Source organism: Heloderma suspectum, chromosome 2 (genome assembly GCF_057233095.1).
Source record: "Heloderma suspectum isolate Gila_16-S chromosome 2, 16-S_ref, whole genome shotgun sequence".
NCBI lineage: Eukaryota > Metazoa > Chordata > Lepidosauria > Squamata > Helodermatidae > Heloderma > Heloderma suspectum.
In genome coordinates this window covers 221,705,559-221,729,166 of record NC_139459.1, presented here as the reverse complement: position 1 = coordinate 221,729,166, position 23,608 = coordinate 221,705,559, and the positions used below count along the sequence as shown (strand labels likewise).

Here is a 23,608-nt window from a genome sequence, read left to right as displayed (position 1 = left end):
GCCACCTAATGCGAAAACTCTCTGGAAAAGACCCTGATGCTGGGAAAGACTGAAGGCAAAAGGAGAAGGGGACGGCAGAGGATGGGATGGCTAGACAGCATCACCGATGTAATGAATATGAACTTGAGCACGCTCTGGGAGAGAGCGCAGGACAGGAGGGCCTGGCGTGCTGTGGTCCATGGGGTCACGATGAGTCAGACACGACTGAACGACTGAACAACAACAAATATTTAATGAATGAATGTATAAACTGCTGAACCAAGGAATTCACCAAAGCAGTGTGCAATTCAATTAGTATCTTTGCAATGCCATCAGTATGTTTATTGTGCCTGAATTTCATTTTCTACGGAATCTGTGGCTCAGAAACGATTGCTGTTTCTGTAGAAGGAAAACGCCGTGTGATAGGTGAATCTCTCCATACGTTAGACGGGAACACACCCACCCGACACCCAGCATCAGAATCTCAGATCGAATTCAGTTCCACCGCGTTCCCGGCTCTCTCTTGCTTTTCCGAGAGCGAGGGGAGGAACTATTTCGCGCGGCGCCACCGAACGCGGAAGGTGTTGCAAGCGTCGCCTAGCAACCACAAACGCCGAAATGACTCCATCAAGCAGCCGGCGATGTAAACAAAAGCACATGGGCAGCTGTAGCGACGAATCCTGGAACGGGGAGGGTTGTTCCACAGCCAATGGCATGCCAGAATTCGAACCAGGGCTGGATTGTGACGGCAGAGATGGCTCGGTCCGGGACGCGGCAGAGTCGCTCGGTCACCCGCGAGTCGGGCTTCGGCTGGGGCTAGGGGCAGATGTCGCAGCGCGATCGGGAGGGAGCGAGCTCCCGGTTGCTTAGGTCGGCGGGAGCTTGAAAGGAGCCCTTTCAATTAGGGCCGATCATTTGGAAAGAAAAGGCAGGGAAATGGAGCAAAGTAAAATAATCATCCTCGAGGAGCTGCTGTTCAGTGAAGCGTTTATGATGTGAACCTGCTCACTTTTAGGGCCGGCTTTTATACTCCAAAGGGATCTTTTTTGTGAAGAAGGAAGGTCTTATATTTGTTGAACTATATTTTCTGAGGGTGAATATATGAGCACAGATCTATATATCTCTTATAAGCAGATTTTATTTATTTTTTGAATAAGGCAAACGTTTGTCGCGTAGTGAGCAAATTGTTCCGAAAGGGGTGCAGAAATGTCTGTCAAAGTCAGCTTGTATGAGTTGGCAGACCTCTCCATTGGGACTCCAGAGATTGGCGTTGTCAATTTTAACGCCCTCCACACCCTCCTCCATGCCATCCTGAGACACCTCAACATTCAGGAAATCAAAGCGGAGGTCAAGATGGACAGGGGCCCGCCATCCAAGCCAGAAATGCTGGCTGCTGCTGTTGGGGATTTATTAGCACAAGAGGCATTGTGGAAAGAGAAGGAGGACAAGGGAGGCGCCTTGGGTGAAGATGCAGCGTCTCGACTTGCTGACTTGGAAAAGAAACTGTTTCTGATGGATGCTGATCTCCATGGCATGGAAGATAAAGTCAATGGGATGCAGGACCAGGTTCAGGGGGTGCAGGACCAGGTTCAGGGGGTGCAGGACCAGGTTCAGGGGGTGCAGGACCAGGTTCAGGGGGTGCAGGACCAGGTTCAGGGGGTGCAAGACAAAGTGAAAGGGGTAAAGAAGCAGATCAAAGGGTTCGAACAGCAGGTCTCTGGTCTGGAGAAGCTGCCTTCTGGAACCGACTTGATGGAGAAGGCCAAGAGCGGCTCTGGCACTGCTGTGGCTGACATGTGGCAAATGATGCAGATGCAGAAGAAGGTGGAAGCCAATGAGAACGGCGTCAACCAGGTATGTGAACTTCAAAACCAGGTAGCTGGAGTTTCAGAACATGCAAGATGGAGTATTTGTAATAGTAGTAGTAGTTGTTCTTGTTTTCAAATTAAAATCATTTTTCTCCATTTGCATTTTAATCTAGATTTTGAGAGAAGCATGATGGCATGAGAGATATTTAAGAAAAAGCTTTGTTGCGTTTCAGATCTTATATCATGGGTGAGCAACTTGTGGTCCTCCAGATTTCTTTTTTTGGCCTATAACTCCCATCAGCCCTAGCCAGCATAGCTAGTGTTGAGGGATCATGGGAACTGTAGGCTAAAACTTCTGGAAGGCCACAATTTGCCCACCCCAGCTGTATATGATTATTCCTCAGGGGCACTTCAGACCACCTCTATTTATGATGAGATATAATACAGTGACCACAGCCAATGTTATCAAAATAGAATGCTTTAAAAATATATATACTGGAAAAAACAAGGGGAGGCCATTGAATCTTGCAGTGAATCTTGTCTCCCCACTCCCAGCCTTTCTGATATAGCATCCCTTCATGTAGATGTTTGCTTCATAGGTTCACTGTCTTTTAGCTCAAGAGTGAAGTTCCCTGTTAGTAACTTTGGCTTTAGCACTAATGGATTTGTTTCTCATCCTCTTATAGCACTCTTAGCTTGCTTTTTCAGTTCCTCGGAAAAACACACAGAATGTGACATGGGAGAATCCCACACTAACTTCACACCTCTAGATGTACAAATGGAAGAAGCTGTGCTGATCCTGCTGTGGTCCTTTTTCTGCTAGGCAGGCAGGTGGGAAGCCAATATGGGCTTGTTGACACTGACTTAACACATCCAGTCCTACCACCAAACCCTTCTAAACTTGCTTCTCAGGATCACTACCCTGTCCGCAAATGAAAACATTAATGGCCAACCTCACACAGTTATTGTGAAGATGACTAAGAAAAGTTTTATAAAGTGTATTTAAAATGATTATGATGATGGCAATCGTCATCTGAGCTAGGGACTGTTTGGGAAGAACTGAAGAAGCCAGCCACCATGGTACCCATCTGGTGAGAACCCAGTGATATTGGGCCAGGTCTGTATTTGAATGCCAGGTATCGAAGAAAATGTTGTTTTAGCTAGATCTCATTACAGTCTTGTCTTGTATGAATTTTGCAAGAGTTTCCTTGCATCAGTAGCTTTAAAGGCAAGTGGTAGAGCAAGTCCTGATTCCTGTTACCCATTCAATTAGCAGATAAGTAGGTGAGGAACCCCAGATCATACATGTTTCTCTGATTTGAACTCAAAGGGAAGGTGTTTGTTTTCATATCGCTTAAGAGGCTATCGTGCTTTTGTTTCATTCTCTTTTGTCAGTAATCTGGCTAGAGATTCCTGAGATCAGGTTTCTTTCTGATCCCACATTTTTACCATTCTGCGTTTTATTTAAATTCTAAAGCATTATGGTTCTAGAACTTTTGTGGAAGTCCTGGAAGCACTTGAAGCCTCACTTGTTTCCCCCTTCGAGATTATACCTCCTGGAATAACAAGCAGAAGCATAAATATACATTTTCCCCTGTGGAATGACTTAGCAACCCTTTGTGAAAGTGCACATTGCCATTTAGAGCAAGATTCCTGATCAAGATGAACTTTGAATATATGATCAATACTGTGAATTACATGAAGATTGCATGTTTTGCTCTGAAGCTCTATTACAATTTGAAATGAGGACGCAATATGGCTACAGTTAGTTTAACAAAAACATCATAGAGTCTTGTGGCACCTTAAAGACAGACAAATGTCATAAGCTTTTGTGGACTAGATAGATGAAATGTTATCCTGAGTTGTAGATATATATGCAGGCAGGTACGCGTGTGCATACGCACACACACGGTTAGAGTGGGTGGGGAGTAAACGGTATGGTCAGAGGGAAATGAAATGAAAGACGTATAGACAGTGACAATTACAGTATTAACTGGGTGTTCACAAAACAGTTGATAAAAATGTCAACAATGTGTCCATCCCCCCCCCCAAATTCAAGATACATTGTTAGCATCTTTATCGAGAGGTGGCACTTGAGAAGTCCTGCATGTCTTTAAGTTGACACAAGACACTTTGTTGTGTTTGCTACCACAGATTAACATGGCTTCCCTACTGGAAATTGTTTTGTTCTTCAGTCGTGTCCGACTCTTTGTGACCCCATCGATGATAGCATGCTAGGCCTTCCTGTCCTCCGCTCTCTCCCGTAGTGTGCTCAAGTCCATATTCATCGCATCGGTGATGCTATCTAGCCATCTCATCCTCTGCCGTCCCCTTCTCCTTTTGCCTTCAATCTTTCCCAGCATCAGGGTCTTTTCCAGTGAGTTTTCTCTTTGCATTAGGTGGCCAAAATATTTGAGCTTCAGCTTCAGTATCTGTCCTTCCAATGAGCAGTCAGGGTAGGGGTGCACGAAAGCCACTTACCTGGTCTCGCAGCTTTTTGCGGTGGGGGGAGGCGCTTCCCTGCTCTCCCCCCGAAGTTCAGGCCGGGGGGGGGAGGCTTCCTGCCTCGCCCGGCCGAAATTCAGGCCGGGGAGGAGGCGCCTCGCCTCGCCCGGCCGCGAAATAAAAAGTAAAAAAAAAAAAAATGCCCCCATGATAGGCTACGTGACGATTAACGAAGCCTATCACGGCTAGATCTGCAAAGTCAGCCGTGATAGGCTACGTAAATCGTCACGTAGCCTATCACGGGTGACTTAAAAAAAAAAAAAGCGCGTACGGCTAATGGCGGCCCCCATAGGGAGCCGCCATTCACATTCCTTATTTGGTCACTGTAGTCTACGTAAAGATTTACGTAGACTACGGCGAAAATAATTTACGCAAATAGCGTTGCCCTTATTTTCGCCATAGTCTACGTAATCTTTACGTAGACTACAGCGACCAAATCAGGAACGCGAATGGCGGCTCCCTATGGGGGCCGCCATTAGCCGTACGCGCTTTTTTTTTTTTTAAGTCACCCGTGATAGGCTACGTGACGATTTACGTAGCCTATCACGGCTGACTTTGCAAATCTAGCCATGATAGGCTACGTTAATCGTCACGTAGCCTATCACGGGGGCGTTTTTTTTTTTTTAGTTTTATTGGAATGGCGGCGGAGGCAGCCGGTCGAAAGATCGGCTGCCGCCCCCTCCCCTGACGGAGACCCGACAAACCGCCGCCGGGACCTGCCGCCGGGAGGGACATTCGGGAAAGGTAAGTCCCGTCCCGGGGGGGTGCGGGGTGCGGGGGGGTGCGGAGAATTTCTCCCCGAAACCTTTTCAGGGGGCCGAACACGTTGGCGCTCGTCCCCCCGAAGTTTCTCCGCCAACCCTAAGTCAGGGTTGATTTCCTGTAGGATTGACTGATTTGACCTCCTTGCAGTCCAGGGGACTCGTAAGTGTGTTCTCCAGCACCACAGTTCGAAAGCATCGATTCTTCGGTGCTCAGCCTTCCTTATAGTCCAGCTCTCACAGCCATACATTACTACTGGGAAAACCGTAGCTTTGATTATATGGACCTTTGTCTGCAAGGTGATGTTTCTGCTTCTTACTATGCTGTCTAGGTGTGCCATAGCTTTCCTCCCCAGGAGCAAGCGTCTTTTAATTTCATGGCTACAGTCACTGTCTGCCGTGATCTTGGAGCCCAAGAAAATAAAATCTGTCACTCCTTCCATTTCTTCCCCTTCTATATGCCAGGCAGTGATGGGGCCAGATGCCATGATCTTAGTTTTTTTAATGTTGAGTTTCAAACCAGCTTTTGCACTCTCCTCTTTCACCCTCAACAAGAGGCTCTTCAGATCCTCTTCACTTTCTGCCATTAGGGTGGTATTGTCTGTGTATCTGAGGTTGTTGATAATTCTCCCGGCAATCTTAATTCCGAGCTGTGATTCATCCAACCTGGCGTTTCTCATGATGTACTCTGCATATAAGTTAAAGAAGCAGGGCGACAATATACAGCCTTGTCATACTCCTTTCCCAATTTTGAACCAATCGGTTGTTCCATGTCCGGTTCTTACTGTTGGGAGTACCAGACCACCTTACCTGTCGTACAGGTTTCTCAAGAGACAGGTAAGGTGGTCTGGTACTCCCATCTCTTTAAGAATTTGCCACAGTTTGTTGTGATCCACACAATCAAAGGCTTTAGCGTAGTCAATGAAGCAGAAATAGACGTTTTTCTGGAATTCTCTTGCTTTCTCCATGATCCAGCGAATGTTGGCGATTTGAAACTCAGTGATACAGAATTTAGTCAGGCCACTCTATATCTCCTGTGGATCCAGTTCAACGTGATATTATTGAAACTGTACTCTTATTTACTTTATTACAGTGTTTTGGACCCTTCCAAGGCCATTTGACTAAATTTAAATATAATATAATTAACTTGTATTAATATTTCCTCAAAGCACTGAATTAATTTATAAATGTGTCATTGTTACATTTACCTGTTATCTATACATTGTTACAACTGACTTGTAGAGTGATTAAAAACATTATCTGGAGTCATGTGTTAATTAGCTTATCAATGCCAGGAAGTCCGTGTTATCACTGTTTTGTGAGTGGCTATGTTAATAACATAATTATCACTGTCTGTACTTCCTGCATTTCATTTCCCTTTGACCTCACTGTTTACGATTCCCCCCCTCCAACCATATACATGTTACTCAGGATAGCACTTCATGCATAGACTACAGTCTATGACAGCTTATACCAGCCTCCCAAACCTGGCGCCCTCTCAGTGTGTTGGACTACACCTCCCTTCACCACCAGCTAACATGGCCACTGTAGTCCAACAGATTTGGAGGGCACTGTGTTGTGGAGGGCTGGCTATGCCATAATAAATTTGTTAGGGCACAGTCCTATGCATGTTTAGGCGGAAAAAGACCTATAACTCCCAGCATTCCCCAACCAGCAGTGCTGGCTGGGGAATGCTGGGAGTTGTAGGACTTTTTTTCTGTCTAAACATGCATAGGATTGTACCCTTAGACTTTAATGTGCAACAAGACTCTTTGTTATTTTTGCTGCAACAGACTTACATGGCTACCCCTCTGGGAATTTCTAATCTTTTGAATGTTTGGAAATACTTAATACTTACAAGTATTTAGTGTTTGAGCATTCCCCATCACATGCCATTAGGCAAATGCTAGCCTCCTGTGCGTGCAACTCCCTGGGCACTTCCCACTTCCAAGAGAGGAGAGGAGATGGTGGTGGGAGACCCCCCAAGTTTGGCGTAGTGTGCTTAGGAGGAGGAGGGACAGGTTTTATTTACTTTACACACACACACACACACACACACACACACACAGCCCTTCATCAGAAATGATTTCAGTGTGGTTGACAACAATACAAAAGAACAAGCACAAAATTGAAACACTAAAACCAGCCAACAATAAAACAACAGATTTTTTTTAAACAGCCAGAATAACATTTCTTAAACTACTTGGGCAAATAATAAGGGTTTTGCCTGGCATGTAAAAGATAACATTGGTGCCACATGAGCCCCCTTAGGGATTCTATAACTGTGTCATCACAGCCAAAAAAGCCCCCTCTCTGGTCAATATCCACCTCACTCCCGATGGAGGAGGAACTTGGAGAAGATCATTGTCAGATGGCCTCAAAGTTCAGGGCAAGTTGACATGGGAGTAGGTGCTCCTTCAGGGTGTGTTAAGGGACTGGATTGTGCCCTTTAAAACTAATTAACATATGTTTGCAATCCTATGCATGCTTAGACAGAAAAAATTCTTACAACTCCCAGCATTCCCCAGCCAGCACTGGCTAAGGAATACTGGGAGTTATAGGACTTTTTTCTCTCTAAACGTGCATAGGATTGCGTCTCAAGTTGTTTTAGGGTAGTTTTTAATTGAACGGTGTACCTACTGATGCCAAAATAGTGATGAAAATTTGATGAATCACTTCATCTCTGTTCAAATTACCAGAATTAGAATGAGAATTACTTCCATTTTTTTTCCTATTTGACTTGACATGGCCCTCAAGGGTATGAATTGAGTTTGAACAGGCATGCTGGCAAATCTGATTAACCACATTTGACTTATACATTTGAAAAACTGTTTGTGCTAGCTCTCAATTCTTGTAGGACTCCTTAAAGCCATAGCTAGCTGGGAAGTAATTCTTTTGCTGGTGTTCTGGGAAATCCAGAGGATTTGTTAGTTACATCAGGCAGGAGTTGATCCATCAAAATTAAAGGAGCATTAGGATTGGCTAAAGTGGTAACTGGATGTGCCGGTAAGATTGTATGTCCTGTCCCATGTCCCCCCCCCCCGCCCCTGCAGGTCTTCTTTCCCTTTATTAGAGCTGGTGAACCAACGACAGTTCAACTGGTGAACTGTGAGGTATGCCAAGAATGGCTCCCAACAGAGATAAGCTTTGCAACAGGAATCTGCTAGAACAGTTGCAATACCCTACATTCCTTAGGAAGTTTCCATTAGTTCTAGAGACCCCTGCTTCACATGGATGCACCAGTGAGCTGGACAGGTGGAGACTCATCTTCTCTTGCTGTTTGGAAGGTGATGCATTCCTGCTTGTGCTGAGATCCCAGCACTGCACACTGGGTGGGTAGGAGGAAGTTCCCTTGAGATGTGGTTACAGGCCAACCCTACCATTAGGCAGAGTGAAGCAGTTCCCCCAGCTGTTCCCCTCCAGCTGTTCCCCTATACCTCCTAAGCTTGTGTGTTGCCCTCAGGCCCAGTGGCAGATGCTGTTCTGTTGCCAGTGTTGAAGTGAGTTCCAACTGCCAGTCTATTCAGCTTCTCTACGTGGAATGGGAGGCATCTTATCCTTCACTTCAAGCAGCCAAATCTCTTGGGTTGCGCCTGCCTGTTGTTAAGTAGCCATCTCTTGATGCATACAAGGATGTCAGAATCAAGCTTCCATTTGGTGATCTCCTGGGTAATATGCCTAGGTCACTAGTATAATAAATTAACGTAGTTGTAGTAGGAGAAGGGTGTGTGTGTTTGTAGGGCAGCCTCCCTCAACCCTGTGCCCTCCAGATGTGCATTTCAGCTCCCATCAGCCCCAGCCAGCATGGTCAATGTCCAAGCAGGTCAGGAATGCTGGGAGATGTAGTCCAAAACACCTGGAGGACACCAGGTTGGGAAAGGCTGGTGTAGAGTTTTGGACCTGAGCTTATGTGATCTGGTTAAAATCCTTGGATTTGAAGACAGAGCCAACTGTGGGCAAGTCACCATCCTTAACATGGGCAACCTTGGGGAAGTAATGATCCTTAACCTTATACATGCTTACTCAGAAGAAGTAAGAGAGCTTCAGCTATGGGGCGGTATAGAAATGTAATAAATAATAATAGTAATAATAATAAATCCCATTGAGTTCAGTGGGATTTACTTCCAGGTAAGTGGGAATGGGATTGCAGCCTGAGTCTTGGTTCCCAGTTTATAGGATGACTGTAACAACGATCCACTTTTCAAAGCTTTTGAGTGGGCAAGCAAGATGCAGATTGAAAACGCTCTTTGCTGTGGGGAAAGCTATAGTAAGAAGTAACTTGTACATACTGAAAAGTAAGTCAAATCCTGAGGAGGTGGTGATGACAGGGCAGAGTCTGGTCAAAATAGTCTGTGGGTTAATGAATGGAGAATGCTCATCTCTGGCGGCATTTGTAAAACGCCTGAGAGGACAAGTCTGCACTTGATTTCTTAGTGAGGAACCTGGTGCTCTGAGTTTTAACCAACTCCAGGGTGACAAGTGCATTGAAGAGGGAGATAGAAAACAATTATTTAACCATTTAGATCAGCCTTCACCAAGCTGGTGCCCTTCAGATGTGTTGGGCTACAAGTCCTAGCATCCCCCAGCCAGCATGGCTTGCTAGGGGATGCTGGGAGTTGTAGTCCAACACATCTGGAGAGCACCAGCTTGGCGAAGGCTGATTTAGAACAATGAAAACTATTGTTTCCTGCTCTCCTACTTGGCAGAGCTTTTCCATCAGGGCTGGATAGAGATTTGATAATTTCTGTCAGTAGTTTGTTCACAGCCTAGGCAAGAAGACCAGATTTCTTGGCAGTACACTGTTGGCATCAAAGCACCTCGCAATGAACATTTGAGGAACATTAAGGAGAGCATATACAGCAGTCTCATGGATACCTTTATTTATTTTTGTAGCTACCATGAGGTCTACAAAAGTGACCAAGCATGTATCTGTCTTCTTATTCTTTTAAAGTTCCATTCATGTCCTTGTTACCCAACTGAAAAATATACTTGCCAGGAGCAGCCAAGTGAGTATTCTGTATTGACCATCCACATAGTGTATGGAAGTGGAGAGGGGCCATAGCTGAGTGGCAGAGCAGAAGGTCCCAGGTTCAATGCTCAGCTTCTCCAGGTAGGGCTATGAAAGAATCTGGCCCGAAACCCTGGAGAGACTCTGCCAGTCACTGTCAACAATACTGGGCTAGTGGACCAACGGTCTGACTCAGAATATGACAGCTTCCTATGTTCCTATGATAGCCAAAAATGCAAGTTGTCTTAATGTCAGAATGGTCAGTCACAAGATTAACACATATGAGGACCCTCCAATGGTGCCCATGAAGGGGTCCCCACTGTGGGGCCTGCGGGTACCCACAAAGCTTCATTTTTTTAAATTTCTGGGGTGTTTGTGTTACTATACGTACATGGATTTGTATATATCCATAGCAATGAATACATACGAAATGTCTCTATATGAAAATACAACTTCCTAGCAATTATACATAGGCATGCTTTTTCTCTCCCTTCCCCATCCCTAGCCAGCTTTCTCTCTCTTCCTAGCCCCTAGCCTTACTCTTTATCTCCCAGTCACCCCTTTATCTTGCTATTTCTCTTGACTCACAGCCTCTGGCCTTGCTTTTTCTCTGCCCACACCTCTTTTGACTAGTTAGGTCCCCACAGTGACCATTATGGGACTAGCCACATCCTCCATGGGAGCCATTTTGTAATGGTGCCCACAGCAGTTTCTCAAAGTCCCAGATGTGCCCACAGGTCCGAAAAGGTTGGGGACTCCTGTCCTAAAGTGTTTTGGGTATTAACACTTATTCAGAAGTAGTAAAGGCTTTTAATCAAATGGTAAAATCATGTTAGGTATCTAAACAGCCGTTGGAGGTGTGTGAGTGTATTTTACAAATATGTCCTATATTAGTACCTTGGGGGATTGCTTTCCTTCTTTCTCTTTTTTGGCTGTATTGGTGCTATTGCTGTTCCCCCCTCTTCTCCCCTTTTGGGTGCAGTTTAGCCCAGGGCAACCCCCATTTCCACAGCTGTTTTGCAGTAAAGTGGGTGTGGGTGGGGAGTTGTGAGATCGGATCATGGGGTTCTCCTGGCATGTCTGTTTTGTGTTGGCCTTCAGAGAGCTTAGAAAAGCAAAAGGCTTCTGTAAGCTGAAAATCATCTTTAAGCCAACATTTAGAGGAGTCCATAACTTAATACTGAGCTCTCTCTCTGTCTCTTTGTCTGTCTTGTAGGCCATGTCTGTGCTGCAGGATCTGTTAGATGAGACCAGCAACATGAAGTCAGCCACAACCAACTTGGAGGATGAAGTACAAAAAATCAAGGATCACTTAGCCATGGTAAACTACTCCATGCCTCTTGTTTCTTTCCATTTAACTGCTTCCCATTGGGCCCATCTAACCTGTGCTTGCTGGCCTTTTTATTTTAAAAGATACGGTTGTTTTGCTTTTTGATTTGTTCATATATTTCATCTATATTGTATCCCTGTTGGTTTCTGTATGATAGGATTCATTGATTTGAGTACGTGTGTGTGTGTTTTTCTCTGTGTCTTTTTGGGGTATATTTTTGAGAAAAGGTCAAGGAGAAGCTGGGAATAGGGAGCATTGTCCATGGCCAAGTTGCTTTACAACAGGGGCAGGCAACTTGTGGCCCTCCCCACGTTTTGGCCTACAGCTCCCAGGATTCCTCCCCATTGGCTACACTGGCTATAGCGGATGGGAGTTGCAAACCAAAATGTCTTGAGGGCCACAGGTTGCCCACTCCTGATTTACAAGCATAGCAGTCTGTCTGAGTACCCTCCATGCTCCCTTGTGAATGCAGATATCTTCACATGACTGTGTCACCAAGGGCGTTATGGAGGTGTCCCGTGCCCTTCCCTTCAGGCCTGTTTAAAGAGCAACATTATGCTGCATTATTGTTTGCATTTCAGCCAAAGTTAGAGCTTGACAAATCCTAGCAGTGCAGCAAGAGCTTTGACTATTGGGTGGTATAGAAATTTAACAAAAAAACAAACAAAGTCAAACAGTCCCCAGTAAATTGTAAACCCGAAGCTTTGTAAACCCGAAGCTTAAGAAATTCCAGGCCTGGGCTACCTGTGATGTTAATCATATGGTTTGCCCTTGGGTGCCCCATTTTTCTTTCAGAAATAGCACAGGAATGGGAAGCAGTCTGAATTGGGACCCTGTTATGGTGGTGATGGGGACATATCCAGATCACAGCCCCCTATACTTGCAGTTTGTATGTGTCAGGAGGGAAGCTCCCATTGGATCAAATGAGAGCTCATTCCCCATGTAAATGGCAGGCACAGGGCAGGAGGTGATCTGGATCTGGACTGCAGCAGGGGCAAAGGGCTAAAGCCCCTCAAGCCCCCTCCTTGGTTAGCCACTCAACGAAAGAAATCTTCCTTCATTAATCATATGAGTTTGAAACCATCAGTCAATTAAATAACTGATGGATTCTGTGTACATTTTTTGTCTGAGTAAAATGATAGCTGTGGGGTGGGGGGAATGGTTTTTGTGGTTTTGTTTTGAGATGATGCACACCAGGGTCACAGTAGACCCCAACTCAGAAGCGGCGTTCCTTCCTGTAAGAGGTGAATTAGGATAAAGGCTCCTTCCATCCTTCCCCAACCTGGAGCCCTTCAGATGTGTTGGACTGCAACCAATGGCCAGGCTGGCTGGGAATGATGGGAGTTGCAGTCCAGCACATCTGGAGGGCACCAGGTGGGGGAAGGATGGCTTCTTCTAAGAAGGTGCCTGCCACTCATGGATTGGCAAGGACTTCTATTAAAAATACTTAACACATACACACACCTCTCCTGTTCAGTTAATCAGGGCACCTTTTTATATGAATCCAAAGATTGTTAATCGATTCAATTTACTGAGGTAAACACTGCAGCCCTAGAAAATCTTAACAAAATTCTGCACCTGATCAGAAATCTGGAGGAGCCTGGAGTGGTAAGATTCTCCTTACCTCCTGATAGGACAATATAGACAACCAGCTTACCAAGTGGATACCTGCTCACTGTGGTAAGTTACCACTTGGTAAAGGATCGTCTGTATTCACTCATATTCTGTCACTGCGGGGGTTGTTTTTCTTTCCCTTTCCTGTTTGCACATTTTGCTGGATGCTAGAAGTGTTGGGGGGCTGTTGTCTCTTTAAAAGTGGGTCTGACCTGTCCTCTATAGTGAAAGAGCTGGGGTCTGATTTAAAGGGGAAATGGCATGCCAGAATTAGGGGTGTCAAACCTTCCCCCCACCTACTGCTTACCTTCCTATGGTCTGTGTGGTGATTTTCTCCCCAGGGGGCTCATTTCTTGTAACAGAACTTAGTTGGTAAGAAAATCACCTCGGGGAAAGACTACAGGGAGGTATGCAACAGGTGGGGGAAGAGTACAGAACTCCTCACCCACATGGCTCTTTTGTTCTTTAAATTGGACCCCCACCTCCCATTTTATATGTGATTGATAGCAGACCCACATTTAAAGAGAAACAAATTGGGTCTAATGAAGAAGGTGTCCCCCATGAAGTGGTTGCCTGGGGGTGCTAGGGATGGCTTGGTGCATTGACTGTATACAAGTCTGTTTGTGGATTTCTTACTTCTGTAGTTGGGAACCCGGAAATCGGTATACCTGTCAAACTCAGTAGTGCAAGCAATATTTAATTCCCTCACACACTGACATATTTAGCAGAGAAGGACTAGCCGTGCCAGCAACCTCGGGGTAAGCCACCGAGAAGACTCTCTCTCCCTCGGAGGAAGGAGAGGATCAGCTCCCATAGCCCCCTATCCAGGACACTAGAACTGCTTCCGACTTCCCTCCTGCTGTGGAGGAGTGGAGGGATGGGGCGGAGCCATCAGCCATGTTACAGAAACCAATGATCGGGGAGGGGAGTGGGCATGGAGCCAGCAGCCCCCTTCTGTCCTGATTGTTCCATGCAGCTCGGCCCAGCCATGAAAAGATATCATGCGGAGGGAAGCGCTATGAGAGATGCCTGTGTACAGGGCCAGTCTAAATCCCGGAAAGGATCAGGAATCAGAAAGATCAATTTGTAGTGGGATAAAAGGCCAGGTGTGAAGAGAGCCCCTGTGGCTCTCCCTTGAGAGCAGTTCAGCTCTCTAGTGCCTGCTTTGGGCATCTCTACACCAGCCTAAAATTAAAACGGGGCTTTCTGCTTCCATTTTAAATGCAGGATCACAAAGACTCCTTTTGTCACCCGCTTCCTTTCCCCCACCCCCTTCCCCCTCCTTCTCTCCATATCTGAGTCTTCTGTTAACTTTCATTGATCTCGCTCCTCTTCTTGCCGCTTTTCCTCTTTTCATGGAGGAAACTGAAGTGGAACACAGTGGGGTAATTTGATAGCTCATTATCTGCGATCTATTTAAAAATGGAACAAAGGTCATTTAGCACAGGAGATGCCCTCGAGGATCATGGCGTCATGTAAAGAGCCCTCAAACTTCCATGAAGGAGCAATCTGAATCGCAGGATAAAAGCTCCGTGTGAAGAAAGCCTTTGTTATTTGGCTGTCTAGGAAATGAAATATTTATTCCTTTCCCCACAGGCTTATGGGAAGAAAAAATGACTCTCAGAGCTATGTGCTTACTGTGAACTGGGCATTCATTCAAGTGTTTGGGGGTTGTAATTGTTTTGGTAAGATTTTCCCCAAGTACCTCACATTTTGGAGGTGAGTAAGGGGAGACATGATAGAGGTGTACAAAATTATGCATAGTGTGGAGAAAGTGGATAGGGAGGCATTTTTCCTCCTTCTCTCTCTCATAATGCTAGAACTCAGGGACATCCCATGAAGCTGATTGGTAAGAGATTCTGGACAGATAAAAGGAAGTACTTCTTCACACAGCACATAGTTAAACCATGGAATGTGTTACCACAAGACGTTGTGAGGACCACCAATTTGGATGGCTTTAAAAGGGGGTTAGACAAATTCATGGCGGATAAGGCTATTGACGCTGTAAGCTACCTCCAGTATGAGAGGTGGTATGCCTGTGTACACCAGTTGCTGGGGAACATGGGCGGGAGGGTGCTGTTGCACTCATGTCCTGCTTGCGGGTTTCCCGTGGGCAGCTGGTAGGCCAATGTATGAAAAGAATGCTGGACTAGATGGACCCTTGGCCTGATCCAGCATGGCTCTTCTAAGGTTCTTATGAATTCTGAAAGTGTGGGGAAAAAAGCTCCCCTTTACCACACTCCTATTGCAAATTTAGAATCTGTTTGGACTTGCATCTTATACCTGTGCAGGCAGGGGTAACCTTAAGTTTTCCTTCATTTTGCAGTTAGACCCCCGGGGGTTTGACGATCGGCTACGGACTTGCTTAAGTGATCAGCTGAGTTTGGATCATGATGTGGTATGTTCCTGTGCTGCTTCTCCACAGAAGAACAATCTGTGTGCAAAGGGCGAACAACTTCCCTGTCTCCTTTAAATAACCCTTGGGAGAGGTTGGGGGGGATCAGAAGTGCATAAAGTGCCTCTCATGGAGGATAAGACTAGCAATGGCTACTAGTCTTGTTGGCCACTGTGGGAATAGAATGCTGGACTAGATAGGCTTTTGGTCTGTTTCAGCATGGCTCTTCTTATGTTCTTATGACCCCACCCACGTGTGGCTTGCAAGACAGACTGCACAGAATGAGCTCATGTGGTTCCCCCACACAGACTCTCCCCACACTGGCCCTAAAATAACATGGTTGTCTTCCGCTTCGATGCACTCTCCAAATATTGGTCAGGAAATTTCTGATCTGCCTCAGAATCTGGGTTCCCTAATGAAGAATGAACAAAGGTAAGAGCAGTGGCTTCACTGGCACTTTGTATGGAGAAGAAAAGGTGACCTTCTATTGTTTTTGTTTCTCTCCAGAAAGACTTAGAGAAGAGACTAAGCCAATTTCCTTCCCCGGAGGAAATGAACAACATGGTACGGTGGGAAGTCCTTGAGGATGTCCTTATAAAAGGCAAAAGAAGCCCGACCCCTGTGAGTAGGATTCTGCAAACCAAATGAACACTGCTAGAAGAAAAGCTACGTATATGATAATTTAGTTTATTTATATGCCACTTTTCTGCAGCACACTGTGCCCAAAGTGGCTCGCAATAAACATCAACATCAAAAAAATCTGTCACCTTTGAAAAAAGGATATGATAAAATGTATCACACATACTTTAGTATTTATTTATCCATTTGATATTTTCTTGATGACTGATAGATCTCTAAAGAACTGCCTGTCTTGCTATGAACCTGCTTGGTTATTAAAAGCTGCAGGAGAGACCTGCAGAGGCCCATTTGTGGGGCCCGCACAAAACAGCTTTCTCCTGTGATGCCCCTAAGGTTTGGGATGAACTCCCTTAAGAACCACAATTGGCCCCAACTCTCTTCGTCTTTAGACAGGGTGTAAAGACGCACTGTTTCAATTTAACTTTTTAAAGTATGTAGCTTTTAAGATTTTAACGCTTTTATTGTTTGTAACAATAAAAACAAACTAACTCCTAACTCCCTCCCTAGGGAACTCCACCATGCCCCCTCTTTCATGAGCTTCCGCCACGCATTAAAAATGTGGTTGTTCAGGCAGGCATTTGGGGTGGGTTAGGGTATTTTTAGAAATACGATGTTTTAATGTGGAATTTTATTGTTTTACACTGTTGTATTATTGTACATTGCCCAGAGCGGCTGGTCAATGGCCAGATGGGTGATTAAGAAATTTAATTAATAAATTAATGTAATGTTCTTGAATAACATCCAGCAGTGACCAGCGGCATGCGATTCTGTTATGATTCATATAAGGGAGCTCCACCGACTTGCTCCCTTCCAGAAACGAGTGTTTCCGCTCGTTTTGAGACTTCCACCCAGAAGGGCTAAATTGCTGTGGCAGAAGTGGTGGGGACCGCTTGCAGAACAGAATTGTTGGGGGTGGCCGTATGCAGAACAAGAGCAATGGTGGGCCCTGAAGCTGACAGGCAGCAAAGGATGCTGCCCTTAGTGTTTATTGTTGCAGAGTTTTATTGTTTTAAATTGTTGTACACCGCCTTGATGGCTTTTTAGCAAAAAAAGGCACTATAGTAGTAGTAGTAGTAGTAATAATAATACCAGGTCAATGCACAGACATACATTGTAAGCCTCATTCCTACATATCCCCTTCACTCTGGCCTCACACCTTCATTGTGTACAGAAAAGCATCTTCTGTTGGTGTACTTTGGTGCACCTTTCTTCAACATTTCATGGCCAGCATTAAAGGGGTGGGGCTGATGTTAATTTTGGGATAATTCCTAGAATCCGGATAAGATGAGAGGCCCCTCATCAGCCCGGTCTGGGGCTTCTTATTCTATTCTATTGTATTTATTTGCCATATTTATGTGGCTGCCCATTGACATATGTTTTGTGGATGGTTTACCAAACTGAGAATAATACACAGTATTAAAATACAATGCAGTGATTAAATACAATAAAACCAGTAAAATGCAGCCCCAAAATATTTTCGTTCCAGCAGTGGAAACATGAGGAAAGTTATCAACTCAGACTTTTAAAAGCTTTTGTTTAAAATGCAAGATTACTTAAAAGGCCTGGATGAACCAAAAGGTCTTCATCTTGTTACAAACCAAAGGTGATAACATAAAAAAGGTGATAACTAGCTAATGCAGCCTGCTCTGGAATGTATGGGACCTTATCTAATAGATAGTGCATAACCAGTCTTTCAACCAGTCTTTCATCTAGACTAGTCATAAGAGCATAAATTATTCGATATCCCAGATCAGAAAACAAATTGCAGTATAGAAGTACATGTCAGAGTTTCAGGGATTCTCGCCTTACCTGGACACAATCTGTATTGAAATGGAATTCTCAAAAAACTGCCCTGGCGTACTGTGGCGGGTAGAACATTATGTCTTGTGAGCATAAATGCTCCACGGGCTTGTTTATTCTGACAAACAAACAACTAAAAGGATGAAGTACCATAATCAGGTAGAGTTCTGTTAGTCATGGGGGAACACGTTCTATGCACCAGAGAATATAGGTTTTATCTTTCAGTATCATATCATCTTTGAGGATACCTCAGGGCTACCCTTTTGCCCCCTGAGGGGCACTTAAACCAGCACAGCTCTCAGACACCCATTTAGCATCAGCCTAAGCATCATGCATGTTTTCCTTCTCATAGAGTCACAGCGTAGCAAGTACCCCATGAGGCTAGTTAGGGTAAAATCTGTGTGCCTGTTAAGTGCCCAGAAAGCCAGCATTTAGATATACAGCCAGGCATCCACAAAATAATTAACTGTTGCAAAGTGGTACAATAGTTTCGTCACTGTGGGTCACTGTGCATGTACAAACGACGTATCTGAAAACCACCACTGCTTTCTTGGAATTGGCTGTAGATTTACTTCCCAGTCTCTGGCTTGAGGTGAGGCCCTTTGCTGCCCTTTTGTGGCCTGGGGCATAAGCTCTGGGCCACAAAAAGCCAGAATTCACAAAAAGCCTTAGCTCTGGGCTGCTTCATAACGTATCACAGAATTCATCAAACAGCAAACTGTGAAATATTTAGGATCCTGGCTAGCAGTTCAGTGGCAGAACTCACACAAAACCTGCCAGGTAACCAGTTACTTCAGCCTTGTATTGAAGCAGCACTAGTCTGGTAGCCATTAGCAACCAAGAATTTCATCAAGGTGACTGTAGGGAACATAAGATCAGCCATGCTGAATCAGAGCAAGGGTCCATCTAGTCCAGCATTCTGTTCTCACAGTGGCTGACCAGCTTCCCTAATGGGAAACCCATAGGCAGGACATGAGTGCAATAGCACCCTCCCGTTCATGTTCCCCAGCAACTAGAATACATGGGCATACAGCCTCTGAAACTGGAGGTAGCATGTAGCCATCAGGACTAGTGGCTGTTTAATCTGGGAGATTCAGTTCCTTGGTGGTCCAGTCTGAGATGCACATAGAAATGAATAAATACAGGAAATGTTTCCTATAAGGTGCGATTCATTTTTCTACATCAGTCTCGACAGAAGGAAATCATTCCAATGAAATGTTCTCCTTTGGCTTGTGGATACTGATTTAATGAATCGGTGTCATTCCAGTCTCCCAGTCACCTTTTTATAGTTGTGTGATGTTGGGCAGTAGTGAAGCAGAAGGTTACTTTCCAGGTTGTGTCTGTACTTAAAATCAAGCAGGTCTTCATGACTAAGACAGAGCTGTAAATCTGAGTTCTCCAGTGTGATGCAGGTGGGATCCAGTGTGCCTGCAGACTTTTTTCTTGGTGTCAGCCAGGCTCCCTACCCCTCCTGATTTTCATTTTATTTCTTAAGATTTTTAAAATTGAAAGTGTTTTGTTTGTTTTTTTTAAACTGGGAAATAGGCATGCTGCAAAGTTAAGTGCTGCCCTCCAGCACTGTCTTTATTTGGGTTCAAAGGAATGGTTTTGTGTTTTGGAGCTCAGACCCCACTGCTGCCTTGTAAGTAGGTTCTTGAGCAAGTTACTTTTCTTTTAGTCTCACCATTTGCTTTCTGGGAAATGAGTGTTTTGTGACTGGTCATGCCCACTATGGCAGCCATTGTATGAATGGGCAAGGCCTCCCCCAATGGCAGCCATATTGTGAGAGCACCCGTGATGCACTCAGCATTCCAAATGTACCAACTAACTCAAAAAAGTTGGGGGGGCCTTGCTGTAAATCAAGGACTCCTGTTTTGTTTTTTTAAGTGCAGGATTGGGTGATAGTTTCCAGTGATTATCCATTTCTGAAATGAAGAGCAACAGTGTTTCCCTAACAAAGAAAGCTCTGGATGAGTTAGCGTGTGGTTCCCCTGCATAACTTTCCTTCAGATGCTAGATGTTGAAGGCTGGCAAATCAGAGGAGAATTGGCCAGGGATTTAACTCTTTGGGGTACTTGAGGAAAACCTCAAGGGAGATTTTACTGGGGTTTAGGTCTCTCCCATTCAGCTCTGGAACCTATTTTCAGTGTCAGCCTAGGGCATGAGAAATAAGTGTACAGAGAAAGGTTGCCTCTGAGAATGTGCAGACTGTCCTCTCACCACCAAGGAACCACAGGCATTGCCCTACTTCCATTGTGGCCCAATAATAAGTTTGCAAGCTTCTGTGTGAAATTGCCCAACCACTGCCCCTGAGCAATTTTAAAATGTATTTATTTGCAATTATTTTTAGGTCACCTTGAAGGGTGGAACCCCCTCAAGGTGGCATACAAGATAAAAACCATATAAAGTAGATACAATAAAAATCAAATTAAAATTCATAAAAACAGAGATTACAAATAAAATTGAATACAAACAGAAATTACCAATAAAACCAAAAGCCCAAGAGCTACAGAAAGGCCTGGAAAACAGGTGGGTCTTCGGAGCTTTCCTAAAGACCTGCACCGAAGGGGCCTGATGAACCCCTGATGAAACTGATTATAGAGGTGCAGGGCCACCACTGAAAAGGCCCTCTCCCTTGTATCCACCACCCTAGCAACCCTTGGCAGTTGGACAGTTTATGGGGGTTTTCGGAAATGATGCTAAGAACGCCTTTTTATATCAGACAAGCTTGGTCTGTGCAAGCTTATGCAGGAGCACATTCTTAAAATCAAATATATGCTCTGATTAATGGGGTGTTTCCATTTGATTTTGTTCAGATGTGGGAAATGAAAAGACATCACTAGAGAAACATCCTTATTTCATGTATTTATTACATTTTTCTCCCACTGTTCCTCCAAGGAGCTCAGGGCAGCTATGTACATCTTCTCCCTACCCCGACCTTTTATCCTCACAACAGCCCTATCATGTAGGTTGGACTGAGAGAGTGTCACTGGCCCAGTGAGCTTTGTGGCTGAGCTGAACAGGGACTTTGAAGCTGGACCGCCTTGGTCTTGAGTCCGTCACTTCTCCTGCTCTGTCACAAGGATGCTCCATAAATGTCAGAAGCCAAAGGCTGTTCTGTCACCCGTTCCATCTAAACTAGCCTGCATTCTCAGATCATTTGAGCGGCCTCTGATAATTCCATCTGTCCCATGCTGGGTCTGATAGAAAATTCCTTTTTAATATTGCATATTGGCCCTTTCCCCTCCCTGCTGCCCCTACCATCTGCCCAACCCTTTTCCTTCCCAATTCATCCTGTTATTTTGCCTGTCACTAAATCTGTTTCCTTTCCATTTATTCCAGGAGACAAGTCCAGCCCAGCGCTCCCCAACTGGCTCTACCTCCTCTCCCGAAAGCAGAACCCCTGGATCTCCGGGAATGCAGCCCCCTGGCTCTCACAGAAGAGAAGGGCCACCAGGCACACAGGCTGGCGCACCGGGGGCTCCAAGAGGAGCAGGCCTCCCTGGAGCCCAGCCAGGAGCTCCTGGAGCCCGAGGCCCGCCAGGAGGCCAGCCTGGCCTTGTTGGGGCGGAAGCTGCTTATGTGGGGGCCCAGCCAGGAGCTCCCGGAGCCCAAGGCCAGCCAGGAGGCCAGCCTGGCCTTGCTGGGGCGGAAGCTGCTTATGCGGGGGCCCAGCCAGGAGCTGCCTATCCTGGAGCTCCCGGGGCCTACCCAGGGGCACCAGGAGCACAGCCTGGAGCTCCTGGAGCACAGGCATCCTATCCTGGGGCTCCCGGGGCCGAGGCACCCTACCCTGGAGCACCCGGGGCCTATCCTGGGGCTCCCGGGGCCCAGGCACCCTATCCTGGGGCTCCTGGCGCTTATCCTGGGGCTCCCGGAGCCCAAGCACCTTATCCTGGGGCTCCTGGCGCTTATCCTGGGGCTCCCAGAGCCCAAGCACCTTATCCCGGGGCTTCTGGCACTTATCCTGGAGCTCCCGGAGCCCAAGCACCATATCCTGGGGCTCCTGGCGCTTATCCTGGGGCTCCCGGGGCCTATCCTGGGGCTCCTGGAGTCCAAGCACCATATCCTGGGGCTCCTGGAGCCCAACCATATCCTGGGGCTCCTGGCGCTTATCCTGGGGCTCCCGGGGCCTATCCCGGGGCTCCTGGAACCCAAGCACCTTATCCTGGGGCTCCTGGAGCCCAACCATATCCTGGGGCTCCCGGGGCCTATCCCGGGGCTCCCGGGGCCTATCCTGGGGCTCCCGGAGCCCAAGCACCATATCCTGGGGCTCCTGGAGCCCAACCATATCTTGGGGCTCCTGGTGCTTATCCTGGGGCTCCCGGGGCCTATCCCGGGGCTCCCGGAGCCCAAGCACCATATCCTGGGGCTCCTGGAGCCCAACCATATCCTGGGGCTCCTGGTGCTTATCCCGGGGCTCCTGAAGCCCAAGCACCATATCCTGGGGCTCCTGGAGCCCAATCATATCCTGGGGCTCCTGGCGCTTATCCTGGGGCTCCTGGAGCCCAAGCACCCTATGCTGGCGCTCCTGGCACTCAGCCACCCTATCCTGGTGCTCTGGCACCCTATCCTGGAGGTCCCGGGGCCCAGCCAGGAGGTCCCGGGGCCCAGCCAGGAGGTCCCGGAGCCCAGCCAGAAAGTCCCGGGGCCCAGCCAGGAGGTCCCGGGGCCCAGCCAGGAGGTCCCGGGGCCCAGCCAGAAGGTCCGGGGGCCCAGCCTGGAGGTCCTGAGGCTGAGGCAGGCTATCCTGGAGCTCCCGAGTTTCAGCCAGGTGCTCCTGGGGCCCAGGGTGTTTATCCCAGAGCCGAGGCTGGATTTCCCGGGGCGCAACTTGGATTTCTGCCCCACCCTGCATTCTATCCTGGAGCCCAGCTTGGACCTCCTGATGCCCAAGCTGGATACTTTGGCCTGCCTGTGTTTCCCTGGACGGTGCCTCCTGGATATGAGCCCGGGACATCTCTCGTATTGCCTGCAGCAGGCCAACTCATGGTGCCACCTGGACCTGCTCTTGGCGCTACACCCCCAGCATCTCCGCTGTTCCCCTCCACCACCCCTCTGCAGGATTCCGAGACCCCCTCCTCCGGGACCACTTTGGCCCCAGCCCGCTACGCGGATACCGTGGATGCCCTGCGCTCGCTCGCCCAGCTGACCGACCTCTACTACACACTGAAAGACCAGATCAGCCTGCTGGACCAGTACAAGTGCGGCCACGCCGACCTCCGCAGGCTGCAGGACTTCCTCACAGATGCGAGTACGGGTTGCAGGTGTACAAGATGCTCTTCCAGACGTTTCCTCCTTGGCAGACAGCAGAAGCTGTTTGAGCAGATTTCCAACAATGCTGGCCCAGTATTTTTGTTTTTTGTTTTTTGGTAAGCCCAACCAAAGGGACTGCGGTGGCTTAGTGGTTAAGACGCTGAACTGCAGACTGGAAGGTCGGCAGGTCAGCAGTTCAAGACCCGAGTGCTGCGTGACGGAGTGAGCTCCCGTCTCCAGTCCCAGCTTCTGCCAACCTAGCAGTTCGAAAGCAAGAAATTGCAAGTAGATAAATAGGTACCGCCTCGGCGGGAAAGGTAACAGCGTTCCGTGCACCTCGGTGTTCAGTCATGCCGGCCACATGACCACGGAAGCGTCTTCGGACAGCGCTGGCTCTTCGGCTTAGAAACGGGGATGAGCACCGCACCCTAGAGTCGGACACGACTGGTTGGGGACACCTTTACCTTTACCTTTAAGCCCAACTAAACATATCAGGCTTTGGGGTGTTGGCCC

At 46.9% G+C, this 23,608-nt stretch overlaps 1 protein-coding gene across 2 annotated transcripts in view; it reads left to right on the top strand.

Moving 5' to 3' along the window:
• Positions 1-705: 705 nt before the first annotated feature.
• QRICH2 (glutamine rich 2) overlaps positions 706-23,608 on the top strand; it is a 62,057-nt gene continuing 39,154 nt past the window's right edge. Inside the window, exons 1-5 of one of the 2 annotated variants that reach the window (XM_084838173.1) lie at positions 706-1,833; positions 11,278-11,382; positions 15,332-15,403; positions 15,908-16,021; positions 21,182-23,093. In XM_084838173.1, the coding sequence (XP_084694299.1) occupies positions 1,186-1,833; positions 11,278-11,382; positions 15,332-15,403; positions 15,908-16,021; positions 21,182-23,093 (2,851 nt within the window). In that variant the 5' untranslated portion in view covers positions 706-1,185. The remainder of the gene's footprint in view (positions 1,834-11,277; positions 11,383-15,331; positions 15,404-15,907; positions 16,022-21,181; positions 23,094-23,608) is intronic. The other variant, XM_084838174.1, reaches the window with a different exon arrangement.